Here is a 22,157-nt window from a genome sequence, read left to right as displayed (position 1 = left end):
AGGCTGTCCACTAGGTTCAGAAGTATGTTTATGGGAATTTTTGACCATTCTTCCAGAAGTGCATTTGTGAGGTCACACTGATGTTGGATGGCTCTCTGTCTCTATTTCATCCCAAAGGTGTTCTATCGGGTTGAGGTAAGAACTCTGTGCAGACCAGTCAAGTTCATCCACACCAGACTCTGTCATCCATGTCTTTATGGACTCTGCTTTGTGCACTGGTGCAGAGTCATGCATGGCCACCTCCAAACTGTTTCCACAGTGTTGGGAGCATGAAATTGTCCAAAGTGTCTTGGTATGCTGAAGCTTTCAGAGTTCTTGTCACTGGAACTAAGGGGCCTTGCCCAGCTCCTGAAAAACAACCCCGCAACCCCCGCAATAAAACTTCACACTTGGTGCAATGCAGTCAGACAAGTATCGTTCTCTTGGCAACCGCCAGACCCAGACTCATCCATCAGATCGCCAGATGGAGAAGGGTGATTCATCAATCCAGAAAACACGTCTCCACTGCTCTAGAGTCCAGTGGTGGCGTGCCTTCCACCACTGCTTTTGACACTTAGCATTACACTTGGTGATGTATGTCTTGGATGCAGCTGCTCGGCCATAAAAACCCATTCTATGAAGCCCTCTGCACACTTTTCTTGAACAAATGTGAAGGCCGCATGAAGTCTAGAAGTCTGTAGTGATTAACTCTGCAGAAAGTTGGTGACCTCCACCGACTATACGCCTCTGCATCGCTGACCCCGCTCTGTTAGTTTATGTGGTCTACCAGGCTGAGTTGTGTCATTCCCAAACACTTCAATGTTACTATAACACAGCAGACAGTTGACAGTGGAAAAATTAGTAGCGAGAAAATTTCACTGCTGGATTTGCTGCAAAGGTGGCATCCTATCACAGTTCCAAAGTGGAATTTACTGAGCTCCTGAGAGCTTTCACAAATGTTTCAAACAGTCTACATGCCTAGGTTATTGATTTTATACACCTGGGCCCATGGAAGTGATTGGAACAACTGAATCTGATTTTCTGGATGGGTGAGTGAATACTTTTGGCCATACAGTGTATGTTCTGTTTTAGAATGGTCTTTGTGAAACATGGTTCATGTGAGACCTGGTGAAAACCAATATTTTCCACTGTAAGCCATGCCTACCAACATACTGATATTCCTTTCCCATGTGATTCTTAATAGGAGAGGCATGTAACTCCGATCTATGAATCTATTTTCAACCAATCTTCTTAACTTGATATGAATTTTAATTCATAGGGGAGCTTAGAATATACATGGTTGAAGGAGCTAGAACGTAATCACCAGGTTTGGGATGATAGAATCATGAGCAAAGCTAATTCTTACAAACTGCGCCACCTGTCCCTGGCCCAGTGCAAAGAAGAGGAAAAAAAAGTTTGAAAACCTTAAAGTTTAGCCGGAAAATTGCATTATCTCTTGGAGTCTTGCAATCAAAATGTCTTGGGACCATCTGTATCTACTTATAACAGAAGTCATGATGATCCCCTTCTTCCTCCTACATTGAATACCTAGTCATGTCTATCCCTGACTAATGCAGTGTTGCAATTGTAATTCATGCCTTTATCTCATTTGGACTCAAACACTGTATGCTGGACAATCAATTATTGAAATTAATTACTTTTTTTAAATTATTCAAATTTTTGCTTTGCTTGACTGGTTTCTAACCCATGCTTGGTAAAACTATGTCATCATTGGATTACTTATAAAACGGTGGGTTGCGTCAGAACCTGGCTCATATCGCCAGTAGTAAGTCGGATTAGTTTCCATTGAGGGTTAAACTCCACCAGGCTACCCTTTGTGACGATTCTGCTCATAACCTTGATGGACAGAATTTTTAGGAGTAGCCAAGGAGCCAGATGAGGCAGGTGAGGCATTTGCTCAAGAAGTCAACTGGACACCTCCTTGGAAATGGTTCTGGGGAGGCTCCAAGACACAGGTCACCTTGGAACGCCTCGGGACCAAGTGGCCAGGAAGATAAAGTCCGGGTCTCCCTACTTGGATGGATGGATGGATAGATGGATGGATGGATGGATGGATGGATGGATGGACGATGATTCTGTTCTGCTTCTGGCTGCCATGTTTCTGCTATGTCCTCTTCAGAAAAAAATAAAAACAAAACAAAAGTGATAAGCAGCATATTAATATCAGATAATAAGTAACAACTTAGAAGTAATCTATTTGGTTTAATGTTCAATATGTGATTGTTCCAAGTGTAAGTTACCAACATGTTATTTTAGGGCCGGTCCAAGTTTCATGTCCTCTTCCAGCCCAAAGCATTTGAGCCTGTATCTGCCCTGTCAGAAAATGTCTGTCCATCCATTATCTATCTTTTTCCAATAAACCATCTGCAGACTGTGGGAGATACCAAATACCACACAGACACAGGGATAACATGCAAACTCCACACAGAAATATCCCAATGTCCTAATCGAAACAGGGTCCTTCATCTTGTGAGGCAGGAGAGCTAACCACCGCACCACCGTCAATTAACGTGATACTGTAAAATATAATCATATATTCCTAACAACTGTCTCTCTTTTGCCCTCTCCAGGCTTTCTTAGGTCTGCATGGTCATGTTGAAGTCATGTGATCCCTCTTATCTTCTACAACCCAGTTTATCTTATTGTTATTAAAATGCATCAGACATTTGTCATAAATGTTCAATTAGTCATTTTTTTATTTTCATAGCCCATCACCCATAGTTTTCTTCTGTCAAAGAACACAACAGTCCATTCCTCCACTGCAGGAAAACAGCACCATATGGTTCAGTTCTTAGATCCTTTCATAATTGACAACTTTCAACTCTCCAGAGGTCTCAATTATTGTCGATTCATGTGTCAGATATCCCACTGAAGGCACATTTGCAAATTCCATTAATGCACCATTGTCGCGAACATTTAATACTGATGTATTTCTAAAAAAATAAAACACACCTCATGAAATATGAGGACACAGCATCTTTATATTATAAACATCCATAATGACAGAGTTTAAATGATTAACAATTTCAAATAAAATAAGCCTTGACCTCCACGCAAGGACATTTGGAAAAAAACATCAAGAATCTCTCTCAACCATCTATAAATTCAAAGCTCTCCCTATCTCTTTATGCTCTCGTAAGTGTTGTACAGCCCATCCACCTCTCCTGCTCCATCTGTTTCTGCCTCATTCTGTCTATCAAAAACAAGGAAAAGTCTGACATGCATAACCAAAACAGCTGGCAAACTGACAGGTCTACCCGTACCCAGTCTTTCATAGCTCAACTGTAAGGACTACAAATAAATAAATGGGTAAGTATAAAACTTACTAACTAAATAAATGAACACATATACTTATGAAGAGGAAAAAAAACTAAAATGAAGTAAAAACAAAATCAAACAAAATATATAAACAACATTAAATAAAATTAAAATAAACTGTTTTCCACAACAATGTGTCATGTATTCAAATTGAATAAGCTAACAAGCTTTCTGCATTTCACCAAGTATTTTTTGTATGTGTATATGTGTGTGTGTGTGTGTGTGTGTGTACATGTGTCTTTGTGTACTCACACATGCACACACTCACACAAACATAAATACATAGAAAAAAAAAAATATATATATATATATGTATATATATATATTTGTATATATATACTGCTCAAACAAATAAAGGGAACAGTTAGCGCATGAGGTAGAGCAGTTGTCTATGGAACTGAACATTTGACTGAACATTTGATTTCCATTGATCATTTTAGTGTGATTTTGTTGTCAACACATTCAACTATGTAAAGAACAAAGTATTTAACAAGATTATTTCATTCATTCAGATCTAGGATGAGCTATTTAAGTGTTCCCTTAATTGTTTTAAGCAGTGTATATATATATACACACACACACACACACACACACACACACACACACACACACACACACACACACACACACACACCTATATCTGATCCTAAGCCTGCAAAAATGCAGAGGGTTGCATTAGGGAGAAAAAGAATGTTTGAAGTGAAACACTAAACACCAAAAACACTAAAACTAAACTTTCATACTGGATAGCTGAGGCCTAGGTCACCAAGGACCATCACGCTGATGTTAACATAAAGGGCACAGTTGGAAAATTGGGCAACTGTGGGTCAAAGAGAGAGATGAGGAACATGTGTTTGTAAGCAGAGTGAGAAGGAATGATGAGAAGAAAAGATACAGTTAGTTAACAAAGAAGGCAGGTGGATGTACAGTGTGTACAGGAGGACAGGTAGCAAGGGTAGAAGCTGAGGAGCAGGTTTAGATATGCTCCACTGGTGAAATATAAGTTAGAGGAGAGGGAAAGCTTCTTGAGAGAGGTAGCTGAGGTGATGAAGAATATCCCCAGATGTGAGAGAGGGGTAATTGCTGCAGATCAAGGGGGCATACAACAGAGGTGATGAAAAGGTAATTGACAGGTTTGGTATCCAGGATAGGAATGCAGAAGAACAGATGAGGCAGACTTTATAGAATGGAATTGGATACAGTGAATACTTTCTTCCAGAAAGGACATGGGACTTATTAAACTAGAGGTAGGCACAGACAGGTTAACCACTGGCTTGCTACCAGTCTGCAGATCATTTGGTACCAGTCTGCAAAGAAAATCTTTCTTGGTAGAAATTATAGGTTTTTTTTTTAGACCTTCCAGATCTTTTTTTGAAACAATGGTAAGTTATAAGATTTATACTGGTTGCAAATCAGAGTTATAGAGATGGAAAGGATGTGCAGCAAGCTTGGGTGATTAAGGATAGGGGGAAATGTATTTAACAGGTGCCAGTGGAGTGATGGGAAGATGCAAAGAGCACTTGAAAGAGCTAATGATTGAAGAAAATGAGGGAGCACAAAGAGTTTAAAAGCTGACCATTGTACATCAGGAAGTAGCTGAAATTAGTAAAAGTAAAATGAGGAGGGCATGGAAGACGATTACGAGTGGAAAAGCAGTGGGTCCTAATGATATACCTGTGGAGCTACAGAAATGTCTTTGGAAGGCAGCAGTACAATTATTGACTAGATCAATCAACAGAATATTAGAGAGTGAGTGGATGCCTGTGAAATGGAGGAGAGGTCTGCTGGTGCCCATTTTTGTAAGACTATGGGAGATGCTGATTAATGCTATTAAGTTATAGGAAATAGCAATGGAGACCACACTGAGAGCAGAAATCAGCATTTGCCAGAAGTATGATCTCATGCAATGTGAGATGACAACAAATGCAGCTGGATTGCTGTGAGATTGGAAGTGCACAGCTAGTCCTGGCTCCCAGCAATCAATGGTAGCTTAAAAAGCCAGAGCTTTGAGCCTTACTGCTTGCAGGGTCATTTGCCGATTTCCCTTGGTCCTCCCCCTTCGCTCCTTTCCGCCAGTGGTGTAAACTTGTGCATCTCACCAGGACACCACTTCCCTGGTGTAAACTAGTGCATGCTACCGGGCCGGCAACTTCCTCGTCGGTGTACGCTCACATCTTCCGGCCAGGGGGGTTACTGTCAGGGTTAGGTTGTAAACCTGTGCCTTCTGCTAGGCCGCAACCTCTGTTGTCAGTGTATGCTTGTGCCATCCGCCTAGCGGCCTGCTCCACCACAGGTTTCCTGTTCCTGCCCAACGTTCCTGTGACTTTTCCTTCTTAGCATTCTTCTGCCCTCATCTGAGGGGCTTCTTCAGCACTAATGACCTGTGGGGAGTTTCCAAACATAACTGCCAGAGTTTGGGGGGGTCTATGTTATGGCGGCTCGTGTAATTGTAAGAGTTGATCAGCAGAAAGTAGGTCTAAGTGGGTTGTTATGCTAATATGGTGTCATTTGTTGGGACAAAAAACAACTTTTGCGGGATTACCTGGATTAAAATGTGAACAAATAAAGCTAAACAAAGGAGTAAACCTGTTGGATCACATAAATTGAGGCTCATGTGGAAGTTTTTGAGACCTCTATGTTTGCAATGGAGTATATGGGAAAGAGGTGAAGTAAAGCGTTCAAGGAAGGGGGGGAGAAAGGTGTCAGGGGTAAAATGTGAGATGGATAGGATCAAGAATGAGTCCAACAGAGGGACAGGAAATATTAGATGTTTTGGAGGAAAAAGTCAGAGAGGCTACACTGAGATGGTCAGGATATGTACAATATAGTGAAAATATTGGCAGAAAGATGCTGAGGTTGGAATTACCAGGCAGGAGGCCTAGAGAAAGACCAAAGAGTAGATTTATGGATGGAGTGAAAAGGGACATGAAGTCAGTTGATGTGAGAGGAGAGGATACAGAGAATAAAAGTTAGATGGAGGAAGTTGATTTGCTCTGGTGACCACGAATGGAGCAGTTGCAAGACAAACAATATCTATCTATCTATCTATCTATCTATCTATCTATCTATCTATCTATCTATCTATCTATCTATCTATCTATCTATCTATCTATCTATCTATCTATCTATCTATCTATCTATCTATCTATCTATCTATAATTATAAAAATACATGAACAATTAATTAACCCATGTCTGTGTGTGTATATATTTAAGTAAACACTTATTGTGACTGACTGCAACAATGAAACAGACCTTGAAAAAAATATCTATTCTTTAATGCAACTGGCATTTGAAAAAGGTCCAAAGTCTTGGTAAATTCTTCATTTTTCATTTAACCCTGAGGATTCACACAAACCCGTTTTCATAGAATGATTCCCTTGTATTTCCTGAAAAGGGGAATCAGTGGCATCATTTTTAGGCTCTATTGAACCAAACCCTCACAAACATATTAAGATTTTTTTTTTTTTATCTTTTGTACCCTGTGCAATGCTCAGGGTACAATTGTGGTTTATTTTGCATGATACCATAAAAGTATAAGCCTGGATGAAAAGGAGAACTGGCTCTGCTGTCCTGAGCTTCCACAGAGGGCTTGTATTTGCTGGCCTGTATTTTCTCTAGCTTCATGTTTTTGTGCTTGTCATTGTGCAGGAACATGAGCAGAATAGCAATATACGAGTTCCTTTTGACACATGGCCAAAATACTCTGTTGAAATAAATCTAAGGTCTGTTCAATGCCTTTATACTGAAAGATTATATGATACTTTTTTTGGAGTATTGTAAGTCCTCTGATTCAACTTCTTTTACACAATGAACGGAAACATATTTTGATCTTCCACATATTTAAGACATATTGTAAGAAATTTGTTAGGTATTAATCATTTTTTACCAATTCCTATTCAGCTCAGGGTGAATTTATAAAAGTTTGCATCAATGAAAACCAACAAAAAGTCAGAGTTGTGACATGCTTCATACTGGTTTATCTTTTATCTCTATATATTGACATTTAAAGACATTTTTTCCCCTCTCTGATGCTATAACTTGTTAATTTGAAGTAACAACTACACCAGACCAAAGCATAAACTCAACACAATCAGATTAAGAGCACACTGGTGAAACACTGTTTATTCTGTTTGATGGAGGGGATGTTTACAAGTTAGAAGCCCAGTCAGAGTTTCTTAACAAAGAAAAAAGGACAACAGTGCTGGATTTCTCAATAATGAGTTGAAGTCATCGCTGAGAAACAAAGTTGAGACTTTTAGCAGGTGGAATTACACTTTTATTGACCCAATGTTAACTTTTTCGATTGGTTGAGATTAAAACTCACCCAGTGTCAGCTGCCGTTGGCTCCAGCCGTACCACAGCTCTGAGAGCAGGATACTATTATATTCAGTCTGTATTTCAATCATGACAATACAATAGAAGAACAGGTCACATACATGATTATTGTATGTGATCAATCTAAATCAATTCAGCACATTTTACAGTCAGGGTTCATTTATTTAAAAAATCTTCTAAGTAAACTGATTTGTCAGTTTACTTTGATTTGTAAACTAAAGGTAGCCAAAATATATAATGCAATTATATGTATATAACTATACCAGCTTCTCAAGATTGATAAATATGATTTGACAATTTTTTTGTATTGCCTATACAGACAAAAAACAACTCCTCAAATCTGTTTTTTTGCACAACATTAAAACACCTCTCTTTGACCTGAACAAGGATTAATTTACTGTAATTTCTGCATGAATTTATTTTCTAAACGAGATAAATTAAAAGCTGCAGTAAACTTCGATCACCGACATTTAAGCGGATTCACACCTCTCAATAAGGGAGAAGTACCTTTCAATACAATTTTAAATTGCCACAAATATTTCATAATTACAAGTTTCCCTCTGAACTAAAGCATGGTTAGCTCTGTGTTATAACTATTCAACTCAGCAGAGGGATTAAAGTGCATATGCCAGATGTTGTGTTAACAATGGATTCAATGTGAAGCAAAAAGCATGAACTAATAACTAATGTGGTCAGGGTTATCCATTACTGCACACTCTTTTCATACAGCAACTTTTTTTGATTGTTCCTGACACTTGATGATCTTCAAGGAAGTCTTTGCCCCTCTAGCTAAGAAGTTCCGTTTGACAGAAAATTCCCACACCAGAGAAAACTATAAACCAAAGCAGTCACCAGCATAATCCTTATAAAATGTAGACATGTGTGACAACCTGTTTAACAGGTTAGTCAATTGGCACTTTTGCCTCTGCTGGTTTAAAAAGATACCAAACCAAATTCTGGAGTTTTTGGATTTCAACCAAAGGGGAACATTTATTGTTCAACTTCTCAATTGAGATGGAAGAAGAAATAAAGTTTTATTTTTCTTTCGACCACATGACACTCCTTGAGTTTTAGCTTCCTCCAAAACAATTGGAATTATCGGTGAATCATTTTCACTTGAATGACGCTATTAAAAATAACAAAAAAAAAAAAAACACAATTGACAGCATGCCTGTTCAGCCGGTGTGTTTGATAATGCGCACAAAGTTACACCCTGGACTAGTTGCCAGTCAATTAGAAGACCACATAAAGAAACAGACAACCATTGACTTTCTCATTCACACATCTTGGCAATTTTACCAATTAATGTTTCTTAGACTGTGGGAGGAAACCGGGGAACCCGGAGACACAGGGAAAACATGCAAACTCCACACAGAAAGGCCCCATGTCCTCATCAAACCAGGGTCCTCCATGCTGTGGCGCACAAGCACTAACCATTGCACCGATACCCAATCCTCGACACTAAAAAATGTAGTATCTGTGTTGCAAATTATCCTGAGTTTTTGCTTTCTATTATATGGATTCACAAGAGTGTCTTTTGTGTCTGTTACTATTTCCATTTGAGCACCGATGATGAGAGTGGCCTCTGAAAAGGGTAAAGGAAGCTAAGAGGATGCTGTGATCTGATTATATGAGCATTATATGGGAAAATCTAGTCACCATCTGAACCACGTGGAGTAAAAAACTGATTCATATTTTATCAAAATTATGTCAGTTTCACAAATTCTGACACTATCTTATCTGCATTTAAAGGATTTGTATTAATATGAATAGAAGACTTGAAGAGACAGGTGAAAAAGGTTATGTTTCAACAGTATGTACAGATCAATATTTCCACATTTACATTGATTGTTGATGTTATGAAGGATATTCGGATCAATATGTTGTTCCTCACCCCAGCAGATTTGAGACAGTTTCTCTGTTGTCAACATATGCCTACACACACACACACACACACACACACGAACACACACAGACAGATTTAATGATAAACCTGGAGTCAGTGGTTATGGCTTTCGCAATCACCCTGGTTTGATTCCCACAGGGGCTTCTCTGTGTGTCCTTTGCATGTTCTCCCCATGTCTGAATGGGTTCACACCAGGCTCTCTGGTTTCCTCCCACAAACCAAAACACATGCAGAAGGTTTATTGGAAATCTGAAATGCCCAGATGTGTGAATGAGAGTGATTTTTTTTTTTTTTGTGTGTGTGTATGTGTGTATGTTTATTCTTCAGCTGAAAAGTGAAAAAGAAAAAAAGGAAAGAAAGGCAAAAGAAAGAAAAGGGGACAAGGAAATAGCGAACATAGGAGAAAAAAAAAAAGAAAATAAAAAAAAAGGTTTCTCACCTCCTGCAGTGGGACCTGCTGCATCTCAGTTGGAAGTGACGCTTTCGTGATCAGGCCTACTTGTGGTCTCCCTCTCCTCCTCTCCGCCTCTCTCAGTCTGCCATTGGTCCGTTTGTAGGAGGCAGGCTCCGGGGGTAAACTCCGAGCGCACGTCCCCTCCGCTGCTCGCTCTCACACACACACACACATACACACGCACATACACATGCACGCACATACACACATACAAACACACAGCAAAAGTGAAGGGAAGATGGTCCTTGCCTCTCAATCAGTCCAGCCCACACGTCGTCCACTCCTTCCTCCTCTTGCAGTGCGCCAAACTGCTCCTCTCCCGGGTTTACGCGGGGAACTTGCGCGACCACAAGTCGGGGGAGACGAGAGGAGGCACCCGGACACCCGTAGCTCACACAGCGTGGGGCTTCGCTATGTGCGCGGTGATCGTGGGACGGTACCTCTCCGTGACGAGCGTCCTGCTCCTGGTTCGCTGCGCCGTGTTCGTGATCTCCAAAGGTAAGAGTCCGCATCCATAGGTGGCCACCTTGGGCGCCCCCTGTGCTTAAAAAGCCCACCCCACTTTAGCCATCACCCGTGGTTACGCACTGCTTTGCAACCAATCTCCTGGCTCTTTAAACATTTTTTGGGCTTGCAAATCTGACAAAGGATTTATAACATTTTTTTTTTTTCATCACCGGACTTCAACCGCCTCGGTTTAGTCTCCACATCCCCCAGCGCGCGGCGGAGCCTTTCGCCATTGATTCTCGGATCCCGCTGCTTTTCACGGTCAAGTTCTCACAGTGTCCCCCCCCCCCCCTACACACACACACAAAGGCAGAAACACACCGCCTCCCCATCTTCAAATCGATGTTGATTGTCCAAATTCCATCCCCTGCTCTTGCATCTTTAATGGATCCATCATCGCCCACGCGTGGCGCACGCCTGTGCAACAGGCACGTCAGTGAGTAACTGTACTCAGTTAGAGTCCGTCCATGTGAGAAAACATCCCGTTCCCTAGAGACAGATTTTTTGGGCGTAAGTGGAAGAATATAACGGGATATTCGGCTTGGATTAATTGCCTTCACCTCCGTTGAATATGAGCGTAAATAAGAAAGAAAAGGGAGTAAAAACCGCGCCACAGGATCTACTACTGGATGGGAGAAAGCAGGAGCGCAGTCTTGTGTCATGCACTTAAAAAAAATGTATACGGCTACCTAACCCTTATGTCTGCAGGAATAAGATTTATAGAGTCTTATGAGAGAAAAAGTTCTGAAAAAATATCCCAAATATGATGAGAACATATGTGACGTGTGTCTTTGTGGTGTGTTTTTGTGTGCGTTTGTGTGGAATATGCTGTGCTTCCCTCATCTGGTAGCATGTGTTGATCTTGGACCCCACAAGGATACACCCACTGTGCAGAGGCAGCACAGAGCAGATGTGGAGTCAAACATCCAAACTTGTACACGCTGACCGGCCGCGCTGAGCCAGTGCAGTAATAGATTGAGGTCACAGCATCATGACTCCCCTGCTTATTGCAGTGACTGAACATGGGTCTTCTGCGTCCCCTGTTTGAGCCTCCACAGCCTGCAAGTGAAGATGGAAAGAGACAATGGAATCTGTATGAAGGGGAGTCATAGGAGCATTGGGGAGGATTTAGGCTACTGTTTTTAGAGCTTATCCACACACTGCAACCCCCACCCACTGAAGAAAACTTTTACAAACCATATACCAGGCCTGCCCAGCCCGTGGCTCCCAAGCCGCATGTAGCTCTTACATTCATGTCGAATTTTGTGTTTGTGTTTTTTTTTCACATGCACAATGTTCCCTCTAAACTGCGCACTTGCACAAAAACAAAATTTGACATGAACGTAAGAGCCACATGCGGCTCGGGAGCCGGGGGTTGGCCAGGCCTGCCATAGACTGATGCAATTAGGCTAATTTTTAATATGTGAACCTTTAACAACGGTCGCAATGTTGTGACACCTTATCTTCTGTCAGTATTTGAGATAAAGAGGCTGGTGAAGTCTTGATCTAGACCAATTTCTGTTCCCTTGATTGGTTTACTTAGTAATACGTTTTCATGTGTTTTGCAACTAAAATAGCGAGTTAAAAAAATTGCAGGCTTTTGGGAACTATTATATTTTTGTCTGACCAACTTCTTTCTGGTCAGAATGCCTTCAGTGTTACTTAAGAAAAGTGCTCCTTTTGAATAAATAATTTCATGCTGGCTTTTTTGGTTTTATGTATTTTATTTCCTTCTCCCTAAGGGGAGTTGTCAGTGCAAGAGAGACAAAAATATTTTGAGGAATTTGTTTGCTCCAGAGGTACAAATAACTGCGGACATCCACTTCCAGGATTGTTGTTGATATGATGTTGCCAAGTTACATTGTTCTTGTTGCATGCATTTACTTAATTCACCAACCTGTTCCCTGGCAACATGGCCAACATGCTGTTTTGATTTTTGGATCACGGAGAAGCCTGATAATTGCAGCTGCAGTTAAATATAACTGAAGTTTAGTGTGCAGCTTACCAACATGGCAGCATTGATAATAATGTATGTTTGAAATTAATTAACATTTGCTTTCGAAAACCAAAGAAACACTTCCTGGTTTTAGAAGTACAACACATTTTTCCCTCTGAAAAAAAAAAAAGATTGGTAATTACAAAATTCTTTGACATTGTGAATTGATAATTATACTGTTATGAAATTATTAGTTATTGTTATGAAAATAAAAAAAATAAATGAATATATTAATTTAGCTGCATTAAAAATGCACCAATTCAGACAGAGCTGCAATCTGATTTTCAATGCAAGAGTTTCATTATTTCATTTTTCAGAGTTGAAAAAGATGCACATGCATAACTTGTTTTTCCTAAGCTAAGTCCCAGCATTACAAAAATAAAAATAAAAAGATGAAAGAAAAAAAAAACCTAAATCTTGAGCCTTGTTGCTAATTTCTATTAAGAAATTTCTTCAAATACAGCTCAGCTCATTTGAGATAATCTTACTGGTGCAGAATTGTTTTGTTCTCTGATATAAGTGCACAAATAGATAATCAAAAAAGTGTTAACCCAATCAGTGGCATCTGCTATGTCGAACCAACCAGGCTGTGGATTTGTTATAGAAAGCAGAAATGATGCTGGAGGTTGAAGTAAAAAAGTTGCTCATCTCTATGTGACACATTAATTAAAAAAAAGAAAAAGAGATGGACATCTTCGTTAAGTCCTCCATGTTATTACGTTTCCATATGCAAGGAACAACAGAGACTTCAGCTGCTAAGGTCCTATTTAATCCTCAGCTACTCGAATGCTGTTTACCAAAGTAATCAACACAGGTTGTTGGGACAACCTGCTTCTCCGTGTGTATAACCAAGTTTGGACCTGGATTTACATACTGCAGCATTGTTACATCACTTAATTCCTTTTTCCGTTTAAAGACGCCCACAGTTGCTGTTTAAGTTGGTCGTGAGTTGGGCATCATCTGTCACTAAGTATGCATGAAATGAATTCATAGGGGTGGTTGCTGTTTGATAAAAGCATTATGTAAAATGGGAACAACACTATATAAAAACTGAAAGAAAACAATAAAATGTTGGCTGCACTGCTCTTTGGGAAATGTTACGTATAAATCACCATAGGTTTAGGCAACAGAAGGGGATTGGTGAGAAATTATTGGAATTTTGAATTTGCTGAAGCAGCAGTTCTTCGGGAAATATAATTATCTGGACTAAAATAGGGTAAATCGTTGAGGAGACATTTATTTTTGGACAAAGCAGCACAATCCTGCAGGGAACAGGGAAATTCATAGACTGTCCCAACCCCACGAAGACAACTGATGACTAGGAAAGGATCACATTTCAAGAATAATTAGGTTGCTGGAATTGCATCTGAGGTCTGACCTCATTAATATATATATATAGCAATATCTTACATGGATATAGACAATCTGATTGTCTGGTTGATTAATATTCAACACAATTCTGATTGTAAAAGTTACCTGTATCTAGTTCCCCATCCAGTAAATTCATTAGAATTATCTTGTGAACAATTATATGGGTTGACCTCCATGAAAGTAATGCACATCCCTGTAATTATTTGTCACTGAGCTGCCTCAAGATTTCAGTTGAGCAGTTGAATTTATGAAACTATATTGGACAATGGCTTCTCCAAGGGACCTTTTTACCACAAACCCTAAAGGGAGACATATACACACCGCCAGCTGCTTTCTAATTATCCTTTCAAAAGCCAAAGATCTAACTACTGCAACTTTGTATCTCTGTATCTGTGGAGTCTTAAGTTAACTGCTTCTGTTTGTCATTTCTCCTGTGCAAAGAGGATAATTAATGCGGACTTGCGGGGCAAGTCTACAGCTCCTCAATGAAAAGGGCAGGCTGCTTTGCTCGTGTATCATTATAGCTCAGATGCTTTTCACTCTCTTTCTCTGCACAGTAATGTTTCCCTGTTCAGCTGTATGCAGGAATCAAGGTGACATGTGGCGTCTCCAGCTGCTCGTATAGAGTGCCTTCCATAAACTCAGTGTCTCTTGCATCCATTGCAAAGGCCACAAATGCCCCCAACAGGTGATTCCCCAAAAGGTTGATTTGATGAAGCACAGGAATCTGTCAGACTCACACACGCGCACACACACCCACACACATTGGCAAACACTTGGTATAACATAGCCTGCACTCAGTGAGATTTAGACCCATAAGGATCATAAGGTTGGCTGGGTTTGACTCTCACACTAGAGGTCATACATGAGGCTCTGCAGGTCCACAGGGAAACATGAAAAAGCTTTTTAATGGTGTCTTACATTTTTCAGGTGGACACATGACAGTGGAAGATATTTCAAGTTTAATTCTCCCAAACTGGGGTGCTTGATCAGACATCTTTACAGAGTGAGGGTATTAAATGAAATGCCCGATAGGTCCACTACAAAGAAGCATGTTTTTTTTTTGCTAACAGAGTAGAATGCAATGATATTTAAAAGATTTTTGAAAGAGAGAGCTAATAAAATCCACACTATCTTAGAAAGTGAGGCAAAATTGTTTGAGCAGCCTGTTTAGTCGATTATTGCATGTATCTTAGTCATTTTGGTTGCAGCATTAAATTGAACTGAAAGATGGGATTCGCTCGCTCGAATCACTTGAAATGTGATAAAGTGAAATGTGATAGTGAAATGTGTAAAGACAAAAAGATCTATTACAGAAACTTTGTACAAAACTAAATAATTCTCTGTAATTTGACTCTAATTTTTGGTCTTGACACGATTGCATCAGGGGCCAGATCAAAAACAAGTGTTAGTTAGTGATTGTTCTTTTAGATGGTGATCACAATGTCTTTAGTTGCTATTTAAAACCTTAATCAAGCTCTCAATGTTCCCTTGTTGGCATCTGGAGAAAGGTGTGATCTTATAGCTTGTGATGAAGGGTGCAACATGTCATTTAGGCCTGTCACACTATTCTATGATTTCTAGATTACTCAAGTAGCGGTACATCAGAATCCCATTTTAATATTTACATGTAGGTAGTAGTTTAACTGAATATCTCTATATCTCTGCTGATTCCATGTGTATATGTTGGCTGGTATGTAACATTATGCCAAAGGTCTAGTTTGTTTGTTTTCTATACTTTTGTGGCTTTACAAAATGTAAATGCCAATTGGTATTTGTCATTGTAACTTTAGCAGATGCTGTCATTATCAGCAACTGCAATGTGAACCATTTAGGTAATTTCAATAGTTTGGTATAATGAATGAATGAACTTTTGTCGCAACAAGACAGAATGTATGTGTTTGAATGAAAGAGACCCAAGTGGAACGGTGAGGTTAGAGGAAGGGAAGACATTTGGCTTTTAACATCATGCCGTTTCTTGCCTTATCTGCTGGAACAACTCTGTTATTTCCATTTTTCTCTGTCTCTAATAGTCATTTCATCTGATAAACATCAGCAGTGAATCTACGTGTCAAGTCTTTCTGCTGAAAAGGGTTGGTTGTTTTCTGCCGTTGCAACCTCATTTGACACCTGCTTGTCAGTTCCCTCCACACTTTAGTTATCCTTGGCCATCCACAGCCACTTGTGCAGTCCTGCTCTTTTTCCTCAGGTTAAGAAAGTAAAAAAGACAACTGTAAGAAGGATGGGCAAAGCTGGCCGGTTTGGTTTTGTCGAAAAAATAAAAATCTCAAGGTTTTATGTTTTGCTGTGTACAGGGTTTTCATGAAAACAGACAAAAGGTCGAATCTGTTATTTTCCCCCCCTGAGAAAGTACAGGGGCTCTTTTATTCCCTGCCAGTCCTAGAATGAATCATCACAGTCAGGCTGTCGTGGGTGACAGTGGGTGCAGTTCAGTGCCCAGATTTACATTTAAATGAAACCAAATGGCTCTACATTTGGAAATGATATACAGTAATGATGATGGTAATAAAAGTAAAGTCCTTTTTCATATTGGACTAGCTCTTACTTGGGACTACTGTCATTTCGAGGCAGTTGGAGGTACAGTCTGTGAGTTATGTCTTCACTATGTCAAGACTATTACCTTCACATTTCTATGAATGGATTCATCAATGTGCTACCTAAAAGACTTAATGCAGTCAGCAATCAGCCCTGTAGCTCATCCGGTTCCCCACCCTGTTCTCTATAATGGACTGGATTGTGCTGAGACATTCAACGTCCTCCAGCAACTCTGGTCTATTTATGTCCGCAGATTAGCTCACACTCAGGGTTTATTGTAGTGGGATTTGACACCAATGATGCCTTTGTGCTACTCAGTCTGGTCATCAATTCGATTTTTGATTGACCCCAGATCAAATTGGTTTGTTCTGAAATAAAGGACCCAAGTTTTCAGAGAAAGTAGAAAAATAGAAGAGGAAGAGCTGCATGTGACTCCAGTATGAAGAATACAATATTTTCGGACCGCATCAAGTGATTCTCATATACCAGTTCAAATGACAACTCTCCTTTTCTTGAAGGGATGATATGACCCCTAAAATAAAAAGAATAAAAAAGTCCCTGCCAGCATTTGAGATTTAAATTCATTGGATGATAAACCTCCTCTTAACTCCCATCTAAGATATATGAATTACATGGAAATTTTGTGGAGGCATTTCGTTCTGAATTTTTTTCTCCCCTCTGTCAGTTTGTTATTCATTATATCAATAATCAGTCGATTTTGACTAAAATAACTTGCTCATCACCTCAGATGATACAATGAGATGGAATCAAAATGAAGAAAACATCAGAAGATATTCAGTTATACAATACAATGCTGACTGGACAACAGTACACTCTGTGAAAAATAATAGTGATGTATAAAGTCCCTTCAGGTTTTATTGTAGCAAAAAGATACATGACATTATGATTTACTAAGTAACCCTGATTTCCATTCAATGCCAGTCCCCACTGTTTTCGGGGGGGCATCCTCAAGGCTGATATCTCCAAAAAGCAGCAACCAACCACTCTTGATTGATGAGTAGATACAGACATGAGGCTGAGGGATTAGCTTGAGTGCTGCCGTTAACGCTCCTGGTCTGTCGTCATCTAAAATGAATGGAAAGAGTGAATATTTCATGTGTTGTTTTCATTTAGGAATCTCAGTCACAGCAGAAATCTGCAAGACCAGGTGGTGATTCAAGATTCTATTATTACCTGTGATTATGTGCATACTGCTGTGCTGGAAGGTAGACACAAATAGATTCATGTATGTTGTGGTATGTGACCAGCAGCTCAAGCCGTATTATACACAAACATAACATTCAATATTGCTGTCGTGTTTTTTTTATGCAATGAAATCTGCCATTTTCACTGCTTACTTTCCAGACTGTGGCTCCCAAAACACCAAGACGTGGAGTCCGACATACTCAACGTCATTCATTTTTTAATTCTAAACTAAATCGAGGCTCTATATGTCCACATCATTCATATCAAATGCATCTAGAGCATTTTAGAACAAAATTGAAAAATGTTTATCTCTCATGTTTGAGGATTTTTGCAAATTATAGAAATGGGACACCTTACTTTGATTTGCTTTTTTACATCTCACTTTGAGTTTTTCGATTTTTTTCTGAGAAAGTAACATTACTTTCAAAGTAACATTAAAAAATGGACTGCTCAACTGTTTTGTTGCATAGAGAATCAACAGATATATTGGAGAAGTTGATTTCACTTAAGTTTGTGAAAAGTGCAAGAATTTGTGCCTAATTGGACCCCAAGGCGCAATTTTTGAGTTGTTTTTCTTTCAAATACTTTCTGTGGAGGAGAGAAACTCACATCACCAGAAAGATAGAAATGTTGGTTTCAACAAGACATTGTTAACTGTAGGATGGTTAGGATCACGCAACAAAACACCTATCCATCTTTGGACTCTTACGCCCACCCCTGATCTTGCCTCTCATTTGTTCCCAAATATGTAACCGTCCTTATAAGACCAGAAATGATCTTGTTATTTTGTGTCTTACTTGATTTAACACCAACATCATAATTTATTCCAATATTAAGTAAATATTTTGCCGTGACAGTTGAATGTAATGTTAGTGTTATATAAATGGAAGGTTTAACTTTGATTTAGCCACAATAGCTATTTTTATTTTACCATATTATCCGGACTACAAAGCACCAGTATATAAGCCACACCCACTAAATTTTAAAAGAATAAAATATTTTTACATATATTAGCCGCACCGTACTATAAGCCGCAGATATCCAAATTACATATTTACACAGAAACAACATTTTGTGAATGTTATTTACATACCATAATTCTCTAACTATTAATTCTCAATTCTCTAACTAAAGCTATTCATCCTCAAACCCCCACTGAGACAATACCTTGCACCAATCTGCACTTTAAACTCATACTTCATAGTCATATTACCCTTCATGCTATCCGCACTATGTATATAACTGCATACTATGTATATAACTTGTCTATAAATTTTTCATTTGTATTTATTTTAACATACTCCGAGTTGCAAAACTTCACTGTGTCTGCACATTGACAATAAAAAAACTTGATTCTTGATTCTCATTGATCGTTTCCAAACAGTGGCTATAACACAGCAGTAAAAGGAGTGATCAAACAAAACAGAAAAAGTAATTGATGGCTTTATTCATCCTCCTCCTGTGCACTGAAACCACTGAAGTCTTCTTCATCAGCGTCGGAGTTGAAGCCTCAGAAAATCTGCGTCACACACCTTTTCAGTCTCAGTCGGTGTCGCTCGCAATGTCACTTTCATCTCGAGGCAAAGTTATCTCTGAAGTTGTGCTGTTCTCCTCACGCAGCAGTCCTGCCTTTCCAAACCCGTTGGTGATCGTGGATTCTTTCACACTAATCCACACTGTTAGGATCCACTGGGAGACCTCAGAAAAGGATGCTCTTCGCATGCTGCAAGTTTTTGTGAATGATTTCTGTCTGCTGGTCCTCGATTGCTTTCAACTTAAAAGCTGCATCTTATACATTTCTCTTCGTGTGCTTTCCATCATGAGGGCGTGAAAAATATTTCCCGTCATGCTACGTTTTGTGTTGAGTGTACCAAAAACTAGCGTCTTCTTTTTTTGCATTGACCTCTTGTGTCTGTCTTGGTTTTGCACATCCCGCTAGAGTGCCCCCCGATGGCTGTTATTAAAGAAATACCCAAAGACTAGGGGCATCGTTGTATAAGCTACAGGGTTCAAAGTGAGGGAAAAAAGGAGTGACTTATAGTCTGGAAAATATGGTACATTTAGGTAAATTGATATAACAGCTGCAGCTTGTTTTGTTAATAGTAATAATGTAATGAGTAATAATGTTGCATCAGCATTTTTTGGTTTCTAGTTGTTCATGATTCTGTTATGTAGCAGCTTCTCTTCTTCCTAATATCAAGATACCATAAATGCAATGCCAGCAGGTTCTATTTAGTTACAGTTATTTTAGTTACATATGTTCAATGTGCAGTTATAGCTTATGATAACATGAATGTGTTATTGGACATTTTTTTGAAAATGAATATCCAGTTAGCCTTGATAAATAATTGGTCCTTTTTAATGTTATAAAAGACTTGGTTATTTTTTGTAATAAAATGGTGCTAGATGACCAGATCAGCTCAGTCCTTCATGTAACAGCTATGCTAGTCATCTTAGTCACTTTTCATCTTCTTATTTCATGTGGATTACTTTCAAGTTTGATTGGCATTTATCTTACTTCCTTTGCTTTCTTTTCTCAATTAGTAAAGGCACTGCTAAGTTTAGCCTTATTAAATTGTGAAATAAAATTCTCAATCTCAAATGTCCACAGAGATCCACAAAGGTTCTGTTCATGAAAATCCTTAATGGATGTAGAACTTGACCTGTAGAACTCAGAAAAACTTTTTCATGTGAAATTTGGAAAGCACAATTAATAAGAAAAAACACATAATAATGTTTTCTTCACATCTTATTATCAAAATCACTCAACTGTATTGGAAATCAGATACTGACTTATTTTTGAGAAGTGTCTTTTTGCTACTTCATCCTCAACACCTTCGTCTTATTTAAAATTCCTGTGTGAGTCACGACGGTCTAATCTTTTCGAGATGAGCCACAGCTTCCATCTTACTTAATCTGAGGGGACGGCAATCAGGACGGGGTGAGGAGGCGCACTCAGTCATGGTGCTAAATCATGTAACAAAGCTGCAGATACTGTTCATCCATCTCAGTCAGGAGATTCAATCGGTCGTGCTCTCTCAGCCACGTCTTCATTCTACACCATTGTCTAGACTGCAGCTGAATGGGGTTCTTTTTTAAATATGGCTGTCTTTGTAAAAGCCGAGTGATACATGTGGACACAGCTTTCCAGCACCCGCTAAAGACCATCTCAAGGGTGAAATTCACTGGGTAATCATGATCAATATGACTCTAAATTTACCTTTTTGAAGAGGTGAAGTTGATTATTCAAATGTCATTGTTTCAGAGTCGAGCACAGATTGCTTTGAATGGTAACATATATTGGTAATTTTTTTTACAACATATTTTAAAGAATCAACATTGAAATGAGTTTAAAAAAAAAAAATATTCAAATTCAATGGCACAGATGTTGCTGAAATGTATTGCATTAGGGATCACTCCAATTACTGTTTTTCTGTTTAGATAATAAAAGCAATATAAATAGGTTCAAATAAATCATCAATTGATTACAAAAACCATACAATACACATACAGTTTGTATATACAGTTTAAGGCAGGTGTGTTTGAACTCCAATTATTTTCATTATTTTTTTGAAGAGTTACAACACTATGCAAGGGTCAGAGCTGCAGCTCCATTATAAATGACACAGTTTTAATTGGAAGGATTAAGAGAATATTCATCTAGCATAAATATTTGAGCAAAATTTTGTATAGATACGTGTTACTCATATGTGTTGTTTTGTGCAACCATTTGTGTACTAATAATCTATTAAGCTTTAATTTTTTTCCAATGTAAATTCAACACCCTCTTCATTTATCATATTGAGGATTTGTCATATTTAGGATTCTTACATGCATCTTAAATAATGACTAAATTAATCACACTTGTGTTAAAGAAGTATCACTACAAGCAGGACATGTTTTTAAGTTGCAGTCATTTTATTTCACTGTAAGTTGTCATATCCTAAAGAAAGAATCCTAGTACTGTGTTGACATGGCTAAACATTCTGAGGCAAAGTCTCATGTGACGAATCTGTGAGCCACCTTGTATTTACTTACAGATGGCCTTCACACATTGGGCATTTTACTGGGATGCTTTCTGATTATAACCATTTTAGCAAATGACGAGGTGGACATAAGGTGAGGCGCAGCACATGCACAAAGACATGCATATGATTGAAAAGCTGTAACAAACTTGTGTACATTTCATTTTTATCACATTGTCGCATCAGCAGCTTCTATATAATCAGACTGAATAGAAAAGCCCTATCTCTTATCAGGACAGAGAATTCAATATTGTTATTGAAAAACATGTCGAGGTGAGGTATGGGTCAAAGCAAGAATCCGTGTCAGCCCATCTGAAATATATAGTCTTTTGAACGTCTGGAGTTTCCTCGTAAATCTCTCATAGTCCATTCATTGTCACTGAGGTAAATGAGTGTCACACTGCAAACTACTCTGACTGGAATCCAAAAAAGGTACCGGTAATTCTAATGGAATAGTTGGGGATATTTGTTCGAGACTCAT

The 22,157-nt window shown here is 38.9% G+C and overlaps 1 protein-coding gene across 2 annotated transcripts in view; it reads left to right on the top strand.

The window, feature by feature from the left end:
- The first annotated feature begins 10,057 nt into the window (after positions 1-10,057).
- LOC147221751 (netrin receptor UNC5D-like) overlaps positions 10,058-22,157 on the top strand; it is a 214,397-nt gene continuing 202,297 nt past the window's right edge. For both annotated transcript variants that reach the window (XM_086169480.1, XM_086169479.1), the window contains exon 1: positions 10,058-10,513. In XM_086169480.1, the coding sequence (XP_086025606.1) occupies positions 10,429-10,513 (85 nt within the window). In that variant the 5' untranslated portion in view covers positions 10,058-10,428. The remainder of the gene's footprint in view (positions 10,514-22,157) is intronic.

This window comes from Fistularia commersonii, chromosome 22 (genome assembly GCF_037954325.1).
Source record: "Fistularia commersonii isolate RoL2024-O1a breed Wild chromosome 22, RoL_Fcom_v1.0, whole genome shotgun sequence".
NCBI lineage: Eukaryota > Metazoa > Chordata > Actinopteri > Syngnathiformes > Fistulariidae > Fistularia > Fistularia commersonii.
The sequence above is the reverse complement of the archived record's forward strand: the minus strand, read 5'-3'. Positions and strand labels throughout refer to the sequence as shown.